This window comes from Hylobates moloch, unplaced genomic scaffold (assembly GCF_009828535.3).
Source record: "Hylobates moloch isolate HMO894 unplaced genomic scaffold, HMol_V3 SCAFFOLD_1, whole genome shotgun sequence".
Lineage (NCBI taxonomy): Eukaryota > Metazoa > Chordata > Mammalia > Primates > Hylobatidae > Hylobates > Hylobates moloch.
In genome coordinates, this window is record NW_026652276.1 from 101,967,969 (window position 1) to 101,985,649 (window position 17,681).

General features: G+C 49.1%; 1 protein-coding gene across 6 annotated transcripts in view; it reads left to right on the plus strand.

Moving 5' to 3' along the window:
* Nucleotides 1–17,681, plus strand: part of STYXL1 (serine/threonine/tyrosine interacting like 1) — a 54,866-nt gene that overhangs the window by 4,193 nt on the left and 32,992 nt on the right. For 3 of the 6 annotated variants that reach the window (XM_032756322.2, XM_032756317.2, XM_032756303.2), the window contains exons 2-3: nt 14,920–15,026; nt 17,052–17,113. In XM_032756322.2, coding sequence (XP_032612213.1) covers nt 14,924–15,026; nt 17,052–17,113 — 165 coding nt within the window. In that variant the 5' untranslated portion in view covers nt 14,920–14,923. Of the gene's footprint in view, nt 1–14,919; nt 15,027–17,051; nt 17,114–17,681 lie in introns of those variants that run through there. The other 3 variants (XM_032756328.2, XM_032756312.2, XM_058443917.1) reach the window with 2 other exon arrangements.

Here is a 17,681-nt window from a genome sequence, read left to right on the forward strand (position 1 = left end):
AAATGGAGTGGGTAGGGCCAGTGTGGGAGAAGTCTCCTGGGAAGAATGGGTAAGAGTCTGTGCTCATCTGGGTTTGAGGAGTGAAAGAAAGAGGTGTGGAAAATACATAAAGAGGGAAGTTGGGTTATACCAAAGGAGAGGAGGAAAATAAAGGAGGTTATACCAAAGGAAAGGAGGAAAAATAAAGAGTTCCATTTTAGATGGGCTTAATTGGGAGTTATGCCGAGTTGTCCATATAGAACTATCAGTGGTCTGGGCCAGGTTCATTCCTGTAATCCCAGCACTTTAAGCAGCCAAGGCAGATGATCACTTGAGCTCAGGAATTCAGGACCAGCCTGGGTAACATGGCAAAACCCTGTCTCTACAAAAAGTATGAGAATTCTCTGGGCATGATGGTGTGTGCTTGTAGTCCCAACTACCCAAGAGGCTGACATGGAACGATCGCTTGAGCTCAAGTGATCAGGGAAGGTCAAGGCTGTAGTGAGCCATGATTGTACCACTGCATTCTGACATGGGTGACAGGGCAAGATAAGTCTCATTTAAGGGGGGGGAAAAAAAAGGAACTGTGGGATTGAAACTCAGGCCAGGGCGGAAGTCACCTCTGTAGAGGGGGAGAGTTGAGACCATGAGCAATAAACTGGAATCACAGATTGTCAGGCTCGCTCCCACATCTGGAATTCAGTTTCCTCCACATCCCTCCCAAGTCTTCATCTCCACAGAAGAGGAACTCGCTACCTCCCAAGCCTTCTACTTGGGCCATCCCAAACAACTTGACTGCTAGAAAAGCCTCACATTTGGCCCAGTGCAGTGGCTCATACCTGTAATTCCACCACTCTGGAAGGCCAAGGTGGGAGGATCGCTTGAGCCCAGGAGTTCAAGACCAGCCTGGGCAACACAGGGAGACCCAGTCTACAAATAATAAAAATTAGCTAGACATGGTGGTATGTGCCGGTGGTCCCAGTTACTCAGGAAGCTGAGGAAGGAGAATTGAGCCTGGGAGTTTGAGGCTGCAGTGAGCTGTGTTTGTACCACTGCACCCCAGTCTGGGTGACAGAATGAGACCCTATCTCAAAGGAAAAAAAACATAAAAAGCCTCACTCAGCTCCTATCTGCCTCTCTCTAAGGAAATACCAAGGTAATTAACGACAGTATTATTGGCTGCTGTATCAAGCACTGTGTGGTAGCATTGATTTTACTTGGTGTTTTGCAAGTGAAACTTAAATTGAACAAGCAGGGTTTCCACAGTCAAGAAGTAGAATCCAATCATGCAACAGCTTTCTGTCTTTAAATCTTTGCTTGCCCTTGGATTGCGTCTGGTTACCAGGACAGACTTACTGTCCAGTTCACGTTAATAATCAAAACTAGGAATTTAATTCAAAGGTAAAGCTGCTTCTTTTCCCCTCAAGCTTTCTTTGGGCTCCCACATTTGAGGAGGACAGTGTTGACTTCTGTTTCTTTATTTTGTTTCCTCTTCCGTCCCACGCCAGCCCAGGCCAGCTATGGCTTCTGAGGCATCCTGTGTTGGTGGAGGGGGTTATAAGAGAGTAGAGATGGGGCAAAAAAGCCCCTTTGACATCTGGCCTTGTTACTGTCTCAGCTTGATGGGAATTTGTAACTGACTCTCCCACGCAGCCCTTCTGGGGGTCTTTCTTACCTCCAGTTCCCATGATCAGGTGGCCATCTCAGTCTTGCTGCTTCAATTCCTCCCTCAGCCCCTGGCTTCTGGAATCCTCCACCACATGCCATTGGTCCATTTTCCCTCTAGGTGGCCCTCTTGGGCAAAGTTCCTTTAAAATGGCTTCTCGGCTGGGCTCTCGGTGACTCACGCCTGTAATCCCAGCACTTTGGGAGGCCGAGGTGGGTGGATCACCTGAGGTCAGGAGTTTGAGACCAGCCTGCCCAACATGGTGAAACCCTGTCTCTACAAATACAAAAAATTCGTTGGGCACGGTGGCGGTCGCCTGTAATCCCAGCTACTCGAGAGGCTGAGACAGAATTGCTTGAACCCGGGAGGCGGAGGTTGCAGTGAGCCGAGATCGTGCCACTGCACTCCAGCTTGAGCGACAGAGGGAGACTCCATCTCAGAAAAGTAATACTAATAAAATAAAAATAAATGAGTAAAATAGCTACTAGTTGGCCTTCTCCCCTGCCTGGTCCATATCTGATCTACAGGATACACTTAGGTATCCTTTGCCCTAACAAATTCTGGGGGTGCAGGCCATTTCAAATGCAGCTGCCTCTTCTTGCTTTGCCAACAGCTCGCCAGCCTCACGCCAGCCTCAGATTTCCAGCCCAAGGCCTATTACCAGCCTCTGTGCCTGCACAAGCTTCAGAGGGCACAGGCCAAGCTACCCTAGGGGCTGGCTTCTGGTTTCATGAATTGTTCCAAGAAAGCAGAGACTTGTGAATGTTTGGAATCAGAAAGATGCTAATAGGGAGAGCTTTGAGATTCTGAAAGGAGAGCAAGAGAGATTAGGTGAAATTGGATGAGATCAGAGGATGCTTATCCCTTGGACTGTGGAGAAAAGCACATAAGGGCCGGGTGCGGTGGCTCATGCCTGTAACCCCAGCACTTTGGGAGGCTGAGGCAGATGGATCACCTGAGGTCAGGAGTTCGAGACCAGCCTGGCCAACATGGTGAAACCCTGTCTCTACTAAAAATACAAAAAATTAGCCAGGAGTGGTGGCACGTGCCTGTAGTCCCAGCTACTCGGAAGGCTGAGGCAGGAAAATCGCTTGAACCCTGGAGGCAGGGTTGCAGTGAGCTGAGATCACGCCACTGCACTCCAGCCTGGGTGACAGAATGAGACTCCGTCTCAAAAAAAAAAAAAAAAAAAACACATAGGGGCACCCAGGGAGCAGTTGGTGGAGGAGGGCGACTCACAGCCAGTGGCCTTAACTTTCCCAGGCAAGAAAAGAAAATTAGAGAAGTTGCTCCCAAAGAGGATTTCATTTGGATAACAGTTGTGATCACTGGGAAAATGCTGGTCAAATGTGGAAAAAAAAGAGCGGAATTAGCTAGTGGCTGTGAGGGCCAAGCTGAAGATCTGTAATGTGTACTTGCTGTGTGCCCAAGTCCACATAGTTTTCTACAGCCCAGACCCTCCTCCACCAACTGCTCCCTGGGTGCCCTTATGTGTTTTGTTTTTTTTTTTTTTGAGACGGAGTCTCATTCTGTCACCCAGGCTGGAGTGCAGTGGCGTGATCTCAGCTCACTGCAACCCTGCCTCCAGGGTTCAAGCGATTTTCCTGCCTCAGCCTTCCGAGTAGCTGGGACTACAGGCACGTGCCACCACTCCTGGCTAATTTTTTGTATTTTTAGTAGAGACAGGGTTTCACCATGTTGGCCAGGCTGGTCTCGAACTCGCATACCAAGGTCACAGACATATACACAGACTCACACACATGCGTACATGCACACACATGCACCTGCAGATTCACATCCTGGAACACTTAAACACATCAGTCTCGACAAGGGAATTATTATTTTTTATTGATCTACGGTTTTCATACAGTAAAGTATATAGGTCTTAAGTGTTCAGTTTGGTTTTGACAAATTCCACCCTTGTAACAACCACCCAAAACAAACTATAAAACATTGCCATTATTCCAGAAAGTTCTCTCATGCTCCTTTCCATTCATCTGCCAAGACAGCTATTTCCTGATTTCTGTGATCGTAAAGTTGCTTTGCCTATTTGTCATCGGATAGGAAAATATACAAATACATTGACAGCCTGTCTTAGTCTCTTTTCTGTTGCTATCACAGAATGCTTGAGACTAGGTAATTTATATAGCAAAGAAGTTTATTTAGCTTACTGTTGTGGAGGCTGGGAAGTTCCAGATTGGGTAGCTGCATCTGGTCAGCTTCTGGTGAGAGCTTCATCTGCATCATAACATAGTGGTGGAGACGGGGAATTAGGCGTGGAAAAGGGAAAATGCAAGAGGCAACCTTGCTTTATAACAACCTGCTCTGAAGAACTAGTCCATTCCCTGGAGAAGACATTCATCCATCTTAATAGCCAAATCACCTCTTAAAGGCACCACCTCCCAATACTACCACTTTGGGGACCAAGCCTCAGCATGAGTTTTGGTGGGGACAAACCATATTCAAACGATAACACACCCTCCTCACCCCACCCCCTGCACACCCACATGTACTGATCATTTTGTACCTTACAGTGGGCTTAGATCACAATCATGTGCTATCAGATTTTGGTATTAGGTGTACACATTATATACTAACCTACCTTCTCTTCAACCCTAAAGTCATAGATCAAGTGAAGTATTTTACTATTTTAATTTAATTTTTTTTTGGAGATGGGTGGGGGGTTCTCACTATATTGCTCAGGCTGGTCTTGAATTCCTGGCCTCAAGTGATTCTCCCAGCTCAGCCTCCCAAAGTGCTGGGATTACAAGTGTGAGCCACCACGCCTAGCCAAGTGAAGTATTTTAAACCTCTCCTTTTGGATCCCTGGAGCTAAAACAAAGGGTTAGAAAGGTGGTTATCATCCTGCCTTGCCTGGGAGTTTTATTCATTTTTCTGTAGCTGCTCTAGGATATTGGAAGTTGGGGACATGTATTTTTGAAACAGAACCATATTTAGATAAATAGCTTTGTTTTTCTTTTCATTTTCTTTTTTTTTTTTTTTCTTTTTTTGAGATGGAGTCTTGCTGTGTTGCCCAGGCTGAAGTGCAATGGCACGATTTCAGCTCACTGCAACCTCCGTCTCCCAGGTTCAAGCGATTCTCCTGCCTCAGCCTCTGGAGTAGCTGGGATTACAGGTGTGTGCCACCACGCCTGGCTAATTTTTTATTTTTAGTACAGACCAGGTTTTACCGTGTTGGTCAGGCTGGTCTTGAACTCCTGACTTCGCAGACCTCTTGCCTCGGTCTCCCAAAGTGCTGGGATTGCAGGCGTGAGCCACCGTGCCCAGCGTTAGATAAATAGCTTTAACTTATACTTGGGCCTCCTACCTGCTGGAAGTCAAAGGATTTGGCTTTCCAGGATAGATCCCAGCAGAACAACCAGGAGGTGTTAGACTGGCCACAGCAGAGCCACCAAGGGGCTTCCAAGAGCTGAGAGTCACTGATTGTGGCAGATCTGAGTCTGCAGTGTAGCTTTGTCAGGCAGACCAGCCTGAAGCCTGAGAAGGGAGAGCAAAGCCAGGTCACAGCCTGGTCAGGGCCATGAACTCATGCCAGAGAAGTGGAAGGTGGGGCCTGAGCCCAAACAGGGAGCAGAGGAAAAGCAGGCCCCGGAGACAGAGTCGGAGGAGGTGAGCCAGAGGTGGTGGTCACTGTCTTTGGAGACTGCTGTAGTTCCCAGACCCCACCACCCCCTCCCGACAGCCTAGTTGCCGTATGAGTAGACCTGTTACCCTCACAGGACCACTAGGGCACCTCTCAGGGGTCCAGTGGGCTTAGGTTTGGGGACATGGAATTGATAGCAAGATCTAAGGCAAGGAGCAGGGATGTGGACGGCTGGATCTAGGCCTGTAATCCATACCTGCTGTCCCTAAAATATAGAGGTACTAGCGATGGAGGCCAGGCGCTGTGGCTAACGCCTGTTATCCCAGCACTTTGGGAAGCTGAGGCAGGTGGATCACCTGAGGTCGGGAGTTTGAGACCAAGCTGGCCAACATGGTGAAACCCCGTCTCTATAAAAATACAAAAATTAGCCTGTCATGGTGGTGCATGCCTGTAGTCCCTGCTACTGGGGAGGCTGGGGCAGGAGAATTGCTCGAACCTGGGAGGTGAAGGTTGCAGTGAGGTGAGATCACGCCACTGCACCCCAGCCTCGGCAACAGAGACACTGTCACAAAAAGAAAAAAAGGTGATAGTAGATACTAGTGATGAATGATCAAGGCAAAGTTAGGAGATTATGATGGCCCTGGCCTCCTCCTCCTCCTCCTCCCTCTTTGTTTCTTCTGTGCCAGTGGGACCTGGTGTCCCTCTGAGCTAAGAGACAGATTTCAGGCCCACTTCTGCAGCCTCCACAGCTCTGGGGGTGTTGTGGCCTGGGACTGTATTATCTAGCTTTGTCAAGGTTCAGGCCACAGAATGTGTCAAGCTGGGATTGAGGAAAGACTGTACCAAATCCCTTAAGATCCTGACCCTTGGCTGGGCACAGTGGCTCACACCTGTAATCCCACCACTTTGGGAGGCTGAGGTGGGAAGATCACTTGAGCCCAGGAGTTTGAGACCAGCCTGGAAAACATAGTGGGACCCCGACTCTACAGAAACTAAAAAAAATTAGTTGGCCGGGTGCGGTGGCTCACGCCTGTAATCCCAGCACTTTGGGATGCCAAGGCGGGCGGATCACGAGGTCAGGAGTTCGAGACCAGCCTGGCCAACATGGTGAAACCCCATCTCTACTAAAAATACAAAAGTTAGCTGGGAATGGCGGCGCACGCCTGTAGTCCCAGCTACTTGGTAGGAGAATCGCTTGAACCTGGGAGGCAGAGGTTGTGGTGAGCCGAGATCGCACCACTGCACTACAGCCTAGGCAACAGGGCAAGATTCCGTCTCAAAAAAAAAAAAAAAAAAATTGGGCATGATGGTGCACACTTGTAGTCCCAGCTACTCGGAAGGCTGAGGTGGGAGGCTCACTTGAGCCCAGGAGTTTGAGGCTGCAGTGAGTGACGATTGCGCCACTGCACTCCAGCCTGGGCAACAGAGTGAGACACTGTCTCTAAGAGAAAACAGCAAAACAAAACGTAACCCAAATATCACAAGAGTCAGTTAGCTCGCCTTGAGTCCATTCTCAAGAATGTCATTCAACAGTGGTTCACGCCTATAATCCCAGCACTTTGGGAGGCCAAGGTGGGTGGATCATGAGGTCAGGAGATGAGACTATCCTGGCTAACACAGTGAAACCCCGTCTCTACTAAAAAAAAAAAAAAAAAAGCCGGTCATGGTGGCGGGTTCCTGTAGTCCCAGGAGACAGGCTGAGGCAGGAGAATGGCAGGAACCCAGGAGGTGGAGCTTGCAGTGAGCTGAGATCGCGCCACTGCACTCCAGCCTAGGCGACAGAGCGAGACTCCGTCTCAGAAAAAAAAAAAAAAATGTCATTCAATTCCCAAACATAAAGCGGGTCCTGACAGCCTTGAAGTCACGTAACAAGTAGGGAGGTTTTTCTGGGACGACAGAGGAGAGGCTCATGTCATCCCACAGAACCAAACACCCCCACATTCCTTCAGACCTCTCTGTTCTTCCCCATTGTTCTCTTCTGGAAGCGAGACCCAGTCTCTACAAAAAAATAAAAACTTAGCTAGGTGTGGTGGCACGCACCTGTAGCCTCAGCTACTCAGGAGGCTGAGGTGGGAGGATTGCTTGAGCCCAGGAGCTTGAGGCTGCAGTGAGCCATGATTGTGCCACTGTACGCCAGCCTGGGCAACAGAGTGAGCCCCTGTTTCAGGGAAAGAAACTGAGAGGGTAGGAGTAAAGGAATTTCCTAAGCTCCCGCCATATGTCAGGCCCACTGCTAGGCAATTTATATAATTTAGCTCTTGAATGATCCTATAGCTTTGCCAGTGTGTATTATCTCAGCTTACAGGTGAGGGCATTGATGCCTCTCACTATGTTTAAGCTTGGTCATGCTGGCACAGCCTGAGCTTCCCACGGCGAACCAGAACAGCGGTGGGGATTGGCTGTGGACCCTGACCCTTACCTGTGCTGGTCAGTCTGAGCCAGGGTCCCAAAGTGAAGCTCATGGTCTGGCTTCTCCAGGATCATCAAGTGTTGTCTCTTCTCCACCAGAAGCAAATGCCCATCAATTGTGTCCACCTGGACTGTCGGGGGGGTTAGGGTGGCTTGGCAGTTGAGCGCTGGGTCAAGCCTGCGGCGTCCTGGAACTCCTACAAGAAGCCTGTGGTCAGGCCCAGCCTCTGACACCTCCACTGTCAGTCAGGATGGAAGTCCTCTGGGTGTTGGGCAGACACAGGGAGGCAGGGAGATGAGCTGGATCTGGCTGGGTCCCTGCTTAGTCACAGGTTCTGGCAACCTCTAATGAAACATCCCTTCCCAGTTGGCTGTTTTCCCCAAATATAGACACGTGCTGTCACTAGAGGGGAGCTTCCCAGCCCAACTGCTTCTGGACCACGCTGGGCTGACAGGGAGAGAGCCATCCATGAACCCCTGGTTTGAAGGCCAGACTAAGTCATCATATGGAAGGTGATAGACCTTCCCCCGGTGGGTGTACTGTGTGCAGGGACAAGGCCTGTGCTAGCACCCTGCTGTCTTGACAGTGTCTTTGGGCTGGGCATGGTGGCTTATGCCTATAATCCCAGCACTTTGGGAGGCCGAGGCGGGCAGATCACCTGAGGTCGGGAGTTCCTTCTGCCTTGGACACCCAAAATGCAGGGATTACAGGTGTTAGCTACTACACCCCACCAAGGGTCTCTTAAGAAGAGCTTCTTACAGGGCACGGTGGCTCACGCCTGTAATCCCAGCACTTTGGGAGGCCGAGGTGGGCGGATCACGAGGTCAGGTGATTGAGACCATCCTGGCTAACACTGTGAAACCCCGTCTCTACTAAAAATACAAAAAATTAGCCGGGCGTGGTGGCGGGCACATGTAGTCCCAGCTACTTGGGAGGCTGAGGCAGGAGAATGGCATGAACCTGGGAGGCGGAGGTTGTAGTGAGCAGAGATCGTGCCACTGCACTCCAGCCTGGGCAACAGAGTGACTCAGTCTCAAAACAAAACAAAACAAAACAAAACAAAAAACTATACGAGATCTCTATAAAGGAGGATGTCTTAAATTTGCCATTTTGACTGTTTTGAACAGGTCACCAGGAAAATGAGACTTGGTAGCCTGGCGAAGTGGCTCAAAAAAAAAAAAAAAAATTCACATGGAAAAGACTTGATCTTGGGATAAATAAATTTAATCAAAATTGAAAGTGAAAAAAATTGAAACTGGCTAATTGTGACATATAGAAAATCAAGGAATTAAAGTGGCTTAATGGATTCACAAAGGAAAATACTTTTGGCACAAACTCATCTATATTTAATATTTTAATGTAAATGCACGATACATCAGAATATTCTTGAGGGCTCAAATGGTGGAGCTAAGGACAGCTAAACTCTTCAGGAACCAGGCGCAGTTTCTCACGCCTGTAATCCCAGCACTTTGGGAGGCCAAGGCAGGCAGATCACCTGAGGTCAAGAGTTCGAGGCCAGCCTGGCCAACATGGTGAAACCCCGTTACTACTAAAAATACAAAAATTAGCTGGACGTGGTAGTGGGCGCCTGTAATCCCAGCTACTCAGGAGGCTGAGGTGAGAGAATCACTTGAACCTGGGAGGTGGAAGTTACAGTGAACTGAGATCATCCCACTGCACTGCAGCCTGAGGGACAGAGCAAGACTCTGTCTCAAGAAAATAAGTAAATAAATAAACTCTTCAGGGTTCAGAATAGCACCAAATGGGATGGTTACTCGTGCTCAGTCCTCAACTTACCTAAGGCTAGAGGTGCCCTAATTTCAGTTCACAGCGATGCATCTTCTCTTGGAATCATGCTGTTAGGTTCCGGGACTGCTCTCATCCTTCGAGCACTTTACCAGTGGGTGAGGAGCAGTTCCTACTTGACCAGGTAGAGTCCTTTGAGAAGGAGAAGGATCTGCAGAAGGAGATCCTTGGGGCTGGGTTTTTATCTATAGGACCAGAGATGATTCTTTGGCTAGTGAGTAAGGAAATAGAGTTAGAAATGGGGGAAAGTAGGTAGGAGCTGAGGATGGGCTATGAGCCATAGACCAGATGGGTTAGGAGCCAGCTTTTAGTTTTGCTTAATGAGGTTGTAGGACTAGACACAAAGCCCACCTCTCTCCTCTGTACTTAGCACTGCCAAAGTGACCTGGCTTTCAGAGGCAGAGGATGTGGAACCTGACTTGGGGGGTGGGAGTGAGGAGGTCTTTAAGAGGAATCCACACGTGGAAAAAGTATGACGGCAGGTCAAGATGGCGGTGTCAGGAAAGGCCATAATGGTAACTGATAATAATGTATTCGTTCCACATGTGTTCATTGACTATTACTTTGCAGCACATAAATCTGGGGTATTGGGTGAGGACCTAGCAGTGGACAAGACAGGCAAGACCTTTCCTGAGAAACCAGGAGACAGTAAACAAGCAAATAAGTACAATAACTTCGGGTGATAGTGAGGTGAAGACAAGGCCCTACTTAGATTTTAAAGATTTCCCGGACTACTATGTGAAGATGAAACTGGAGGGGGGGAAGGAGGAAGCAAGAAATCCAGTTGGGCAGTACTGCCTCATCAGGAGAGAGATAGTAGCGTCTTGGACCAAGATGGTACCTCTGGAGATGGAGAGAAGTGGATGGACTTGGAATACATGAAGGAGGCAGAGCTCAGAGACTGGATGTGAGGGAAAGGGGAATGAGGTCATCGGGCCCAAGCAACTGGGTGGATCATGGTGCTGTTGATTGAGAAGGCTAAATGAGGAGCAGGTACTGGAGGTGTGGGCATGAGAGCATTGAAGTTGTATGTCGGCCATGCTGTATTTACGATGTCTACTGGGCACCCTGGTAGAGTCTGCAGCTCAATAGACAGGTCAAGGTGGGATAAAATTTGGGAATCATTGGTATGTGTGTGGTATTCAGGGAACTGGATGAATCACTGTGACTCTAGGTCTTAGAGTGTTGGTCCTCAGCTAGGGGTGATCTTGCCCCCTTCTTCCAGGGGACCCTTGGCGATGTCTGGAGATATTTTCTGTTACTGGTGATGGGAAGAGGTACAGTTTGCTTCCGGCATCCACTAGGTGGAGGCCAGGGATGCCACTCAACATAGCAGTGCACAGGCCAGCTCCCCACACATAGAGTTATCTGGCCCCGGATGTCAGTGGTGTCAAGGTTGAGAAACCCCCTACCCTAGAGTGAGTGTGTAGATAAAGCAGAAAAAAAGGAAAGTAAGCCCAGGGGCATTCTTCCATGCAGAGCTGGAGAGGAACGGTCTGCAAGGAAGAAGGGAAGCTTGGAGAGTGTGGTTTCCTGGGAGAGGAGAGTGTCTGGGGAAGAAACAGTGCTCAACCGTGTTACATGCTCCTAAGAGGCTGAGGCGTTTGAGCACAGAGAGAAGTGACCAGTGGCTTAGGCAAGATGGACATTGTTGATGACTTTGATACAGAGCAGTCTTTGTGGTTTGGTAGGGTTGGAAGCTCCAGGGGAACCAGCCTGGGCAACATAGTGAGACCCCATCTCTTAAAAAATATTAGCCGGCCATGGTGGCATGTGCCTGTAGTTCCAATTACTCAGGAGTCTGAGGTAGGAGGATCGCTTGAGCCCAGGAGGTTGAGGCTGCAGCAAGCTATGATAGTGCCACTGCACTCCAACATGGGCAACAGAGCAAGACCTTGTCTCTAAAAATGGCAGCTCCAAAGAGTAGGTTATGCCAATGGCCAATACTCAGTATTTCCTCCCTGCTTAGAATGGCTGACAAATGCGACTTCATGAATCCACACACACCAGGCAGGCACTGTCATCCTCATTATATAGAAGTGGCAATATTATTCTCACCCCCATTTTACAGAGGTGAGGACTGAGGCACAGAGAGGCTAACCACTCCTTAGGGCCAGGCAGCTGATAGTAAGTGGCAGAGCCAGGATTCAGACCTAAAAGAGTTTGACTCCAGGGTCAGCGTAATTGGAGGTGAGGAAGTGGAGGCGGTAAATGAAACACCACTCTTTTGAGAGGTGGTGTTTCTCTTTCCACGCTTCTGCTGGAAAGAAGAACAGAGATAGGTACAAGAGGATGTTTGCATGTCAACAGGAAGGACCCATGTGGAGGCTGAAACTGATGATGCTGTGGAGGGGGTGCAGAGAACTGAAGTCTTTGAGGAGGTGAGAAGGATCTGAGGTTTAAGCTGAGGTGCTGGCATTTCCCAGGAGCATCATCTGGTAACTCTGAAGTGGAGCCTAACCGTTTAGAGCAAGATTACCCCTGGACTCAACTTCTCCCCTCCGCCATCCCCCACTGGCCTCCAGAGGCTCCACTCTGCTCTCCTTCTAGCCCTCTTGCTAAAAGATAGCTGGCCAGGTGCTGTGGCTCACACCTGTCATGCCAGCACTTTGGGAGGCCGAGGCGGGAGGATCACTTGTGGACAGGAGTTTGAGACCAGACTGGGCAACATAGCGTGAGACCCCATCTCCACAAAATTCAAAACTCAGCCAGGCATGATGACATACACTTGTAGTCCCAGCTACTCGGGAGGCTGAGGCCAGAGGATTGCTTGAGCCTGGGAGTTTGCGGCTGCAGTCAGCCATGATCACACCACTGTACTCAAGCCTGGATGACAGAAAAAGACCCTGTCTCAAAAACAAAAGCCTTCCTGCAGGAAGCTGCTGCACAGGCCTGACCCTTCCAGAAACAATTGGGCCCAGGAGCCAGTGTCCCAAGAGCAGCTCTGCCAACTGGAGCCCGAGCCTAGCTCTGTACACATCAGTGATTCTCCACCCAACAATGACTGTCGGGATCCTTAACATAGAGGCCATCTGTGTTGGCCTCTGCAGTGTTTTATCAAGCTTTTAGTGGAGCCACACCAGGCTCCTTTGAACTCTTTTAGGTACTGCACTTGCCCCTGCTCCCAGCAGAATGTTCTTATCCTTTGTTTTGTCCTCTCTCCCTCCTCCTCTTGCCCAACCTCCTGTCTCAGTTTAGCAGTCACATCCTCAGACAACCCTTGTCCCATTCCCCCAGCTAGGTGAGAACCTCTTGTTAGATACTCCTGTCACAATGGATCCTACTTTTTTTTTTTGAGACAAAGTTGCTCTGTCACCCAGGCTGGAGTGCAGTAGTGCAGTCTGGGCTCACTGCAACCTCTGCCTCCTGGGTTCAAGAAATTCTCCTGCCTCAGCCTCCCGAGTAGCTGGGACTACAGGCATGCACCACCACACCCAGCTAATTTTTGTATTTTTAGTAGAGACGGAGTTTTGCCATGTTGGCCAGGTTGGTCTTGAACTCCTGACCAAAGGTGATCTGCCTGCCTCAGCCTCGAAAAGTGCTGGGATTACAGGTGTGAGCCACCACGCCCAGCTGATCGTCCTCCTCTTTTTTTTCAAGACAGGGTCTCACTCTGTTGCCCAGGCGGGAATGTGGTGGTGTGATCATGGCTTACTGCAGCCCCACCTCCCAGGCTCAAGTGATTCTCCCACCTCAGCCTCCTGAGTTGCTGGGGCCACAGGCATGTGCCACCACACCTGGCTAGTTTAAAAAAAAATTTTTTTTTTTTTAGAGATGGGGTCTCACTATGTTGTCCAGGCTGGTCTTGAACCCCCGGCCTCAAGCAATCCCCCCTGCCTTGGCCTCCTGAATAGCTGGGACCATAGGTGTATACCACCATGCCCAGCTAATTTGTATTACAGGATCTTGCTATGTGGTCCAGGCTGGTCTTGAATTCCTGGGATCAAGTGATCCTCCTGCCTAGGCCTCCCCAAGTGCTGACACTGTAGGCATGAGTCACTATGCATGGCCCCAAGATCTTTTATAGTGCTCTTGCATCTTGCAATTCTTTCTGCAAGTGTCTGCATTCCATGCTAGACTATAACCTTCATGAAGGCAGGTTTTGTTTACCACAGTTATTTCCAGTGCCTGGGACATAGTAGGTGCTCAGTAATTATTTGCTAAATAAGCAAATGAACTGGCAACTGTTTTACAGCCCATGTGTTATGTATATGGCTCAGATAATGTTGTATTCAAGATTTTATTCTCTGCACACATTTCACTACACTTTTTTTTTTTTTTTTTTTTTTTTGAGATGGAGCCTTATTCTGTAGCACAGGCTGGAGTGCAGTGGTGCAATCTTGGCTCACTTCAACCTCCACCTCCCAGGTTCAAGTGATCCTCCTGCCTCAGCCTCCCAAGTAGCTGGGATTACAGGCGCCTGCCACCATTCCCAGGTAATTTTTGTATTTTTAGTAGAGATGGGGTTTCTCCATGTTGGCCAGGCTGACCTGACCTCAGGTGATCCACCTACTTCGGCCTCCCAAAGTGTTGGGATTACAGGCATGAGCTACTGCGCCCAGCCAACTATACATTTTTGAAGCTCTCCTGATCACTTCCTTGATTACTCTTATCTTTGTTTGAAGTTCAATATATTACTTTTTTTTTTTTTTTTTTTTTTTTGGAGACAGAGTCTCACTCTGTCCCCCAGGCTGGAGTGCAGTGGCATGATCCCGGCTCACTGCAACCTCTGCCTCCCAGGTTCAAGTGGTTCTTTTGTCTCAGCCTCCCGAGTAGCTGGGATTACAGGTGTGCACCACCAAGCCCGGCTAATTATTATTATTATTATTTTAGACGGAGTCTTGCTCTGTCACCCAGGCTGGAGTGCAATGGCATGATTTTGGCTCACTGCAGCCTCCGCCTCCTGGGTTCAAGCAACTCTCCTACCTCAGCCCCCTGAGTAGCTGGGACTATAGATGTGCACTACCATGCCTGACTAATTTTTGTATTTTTAGTAGAGACGGGGTTTCACCATGTTGGCCAGGCTTCTCTTGAACTCCTGACCTCAGGTGATCCACCTGCCTCGGCCTCCTAAAGTGCCGGGATTACAGGTGTGAGCCACCATGCCTGGTCAATTTTTTTTTTTTTTTTTTAGTAGAGATGGGGTCTTGCCATGTTGGCCAGGCTGGTCTTGAACTCCTGGCCTCAAGTGATCCACCCACCTCAGCCTCCCAACGTCTTGGGATTATAGGCATGAGCCACCATGCCTGGCTAGATATGTTGTATTTAAGATTTTGTTCTCCTCTGTGCACTATATTTCACTATACAGTTTTGAAGCATTCCTGATCACTTACATGATTACTGTCATCTTTGTTTCTAGGTATGTTAAAAAAGAGTTTAATTCATTATATTACTTTGTGGTCATTCATCTAAAATAGAGGTGTGTTACCCTTGTGTGTCATTGATTCTTCCCAGCAGGATGCCTGGTTTGCTTTTGTGTGAACCGACAGAGCTTTACAACATCCTGAATCAGGCCACAAAACTCTCCAGATTAACAGAACCCAACTATCTCTGTTTATTGGGTAAGTACTTGGAAAAAAGCGGAGGAGGTCGAACACAGTGTCCTTCAAACATCATTTTTGATGAGTTAACAAACTTTTGGGAGGGAGGGGATGAATGACTTTAGAACAGGGGTCCCTGGGCCGGGTGTGGTGGCACACGCCTGTAATCCCAGCACTTTGGAAGGCCAAGGTGGGCGAATCACTTGAAGCCAGGAGTTCAAGACCAGCCGGGCCAACAGGGCAAAACCCCATCTCTACTAAAAATACAAAAAAATTAGCTGCAGTGGTGCACACCTGTAATCCCAGCTACTCAGGAGACGGAGGCATGAGAATTGCTTGAACCTGGGAGGTGGAGGTTGGAGTGAGCCGAGATTTGCGCCACTGCATTCCAGCCTGGGTGACAGAGTGAGACCCTGTCTCAAAAAAGAAAAAAAAAAAAAAAAAAAAGTCCGCAACCCCCAACCCCCAGTACCAGTCTGTGGCCTGTTAGGAACCAGGTGGCACAGCAGGAGGTGAGCAGCAGGCAAGCCAACGAAGCTTCATCTGTATTTACAGCCACTCCCCATCGCTTGCATTACCGCCTGAGCTCCACCTGCTGTCAGATCAGCAGCAGCATTAGATTCTCATAGGAGCGCGAACCCTATTGTGAACTGTGCATTCAAAGGATCTAAGCTACACGCTCCTTATGAGAATCTAACGCCTGATGATCTGTCACTATCTCCCGTCACCCCCAGAAGGGACCGTCTAGTTGCAGGAAAACAAGCTCAGGGTTCCCACTGATTCTACATGATGGTAGAATTATTTCATTATATATTACAGTGTAATAATAATAGAAATAAAATGCACAAAAAATGTAACGCACTTGAGTCATCCCCAAATCATCCCTGCCCCCACTGCCCTGTTCCGTGGAAAAATTGTCTTCCATGAAACCAGTCTCTGGTGCCAAAAAGGTTGGGGATCACTTCTTTAGAAAGCTGTTAAGAGGCCAGGTGTGGTGGCTTGTGCCTGTAATCCCAGTGTTTTGGGAGGCTGAGGTGGGCGGATCCACTGAGGTCAGGAGTTCGAGACCAACCTGGCCAACATGGTGAAACCCCATCTCTACTAAAAATACAAAAATTAGCTGGGCATGGTGGCATGTGCCTGTGGTCCCAGCTACTAGGGAGGCTGAGGCAGGAAAATCGCTTGAACCCAGGAGATGGGGATGGCAGTGAGCCAAGATCATGCCACTGCATTCCAGCCTGGGTGGGGGATTTAGTGTGAGCTCACTTCAAATTTGTTGTTGTTTTTTTTTTTTTTTTTTTGAGACGGAGTCTTGCTCTGTCGCCCAGGCTGGAGTGCAGTGGCGCGATCTCGGCTCACTGCAAGCTCCGCCTCCCGGGTTCACGCCATTCTCCTGCCTCAGCCTCTCCAAGTAGCTGGGACTACAGGCGCCCGCCACCACACCCGGCTAATTTTTTGTATTTTTAGTAGAGACAGGGTTTCACCGTGGTCTCGATCTCCTGACCTCGTGATCCGCCCGCCTCGGCCTCCCAAAGTGCTGGGATTACAAGCGTGAGCCACCGCGCCCGGCCCTCACTTCAAATTTGATTTCTTCCTTCCCCTTCCCATTTTTATTTATTTATTTATGAGACAGAATCTTGTTCTGTTGCCCAGGCTGGAGTGCAATGGCGTGATCTTGGCTTGCTGCAACCTCTGCCTCCAGATTTAAGTGATTCTCCTTTTTCAGCCTTGTGAGTAGCTGGGACTACAGGCGCTGCCACCACACCTGGCTAATTTTTGTATTTTTAGTAGAGATGGGATTTCGCCGTGTTGGCCAGGCTGGTCTTGAACTCCTGGCCTCAAGTGATCCACCTGCCTTGGCCTTCCAAAGTGCTGGGATTACAGGTGCACACCACCGTGCCCAGCCCCACATCTCAAGTTTTAAACTGACAATGACTATCCCTTAACTGCCAAAACAAATAGACGTTGATGACAACATAAGTCCTCTAAGTAGTTTGGTCATATGTTCCTTTGCAAATTCAGTTCTTAAATACTTTTTCTTTCCAGATGTCCGTTCCAAATGGGAGTATGACGAAAGCCATGTGATCACGGCTCTTCTAGTGAAGAAGGTACATGGGCAGCATCGGGATCTGGGGCAGGTGTGGGGTGGGGAAGAGTGGGAGGTTTCACCCTCAATCCAGGGGGCAACAGAGGCAGGACTGTTTTCTCTGCGCCCACCGTGGTAGTCTTCCACACCTCTCACTCTCACACATTTCCTCAGGTGTCTTCCCATCCCCCAAGAATGCTCAACAACTTCATTAGACAAATATTGATTTCTTTTCTTTTATTTTTTGAGACAGGGTCTCGCTCTCATCCAGGCTGGAGTGCAGTGGCACAATCATAGCTCACTGCAGCCTTAAACTCCTGGGCTTGGCTGGGCGTGGTGGTTCATGCCTGCAGTCCCAGCACTTTGTGAGGCTGAGACGGGCGGATCACCTGAGGTCATGAGTTCGAGATCAGACTGGCCAACATGGTGAAACCCCATCTCTACTAAAAATACAAAAATTAGCCAGATGTGGTGACTCATGCCTGAGTCCCAGCTACGTGGGAGGCTGAGGCATGAGAATCGCTTGAACCTGGGAGGCGGAGGTTGCAGTGAGCTGAGATCATGCCACTGTACTCTAGCCTGGGCAACAG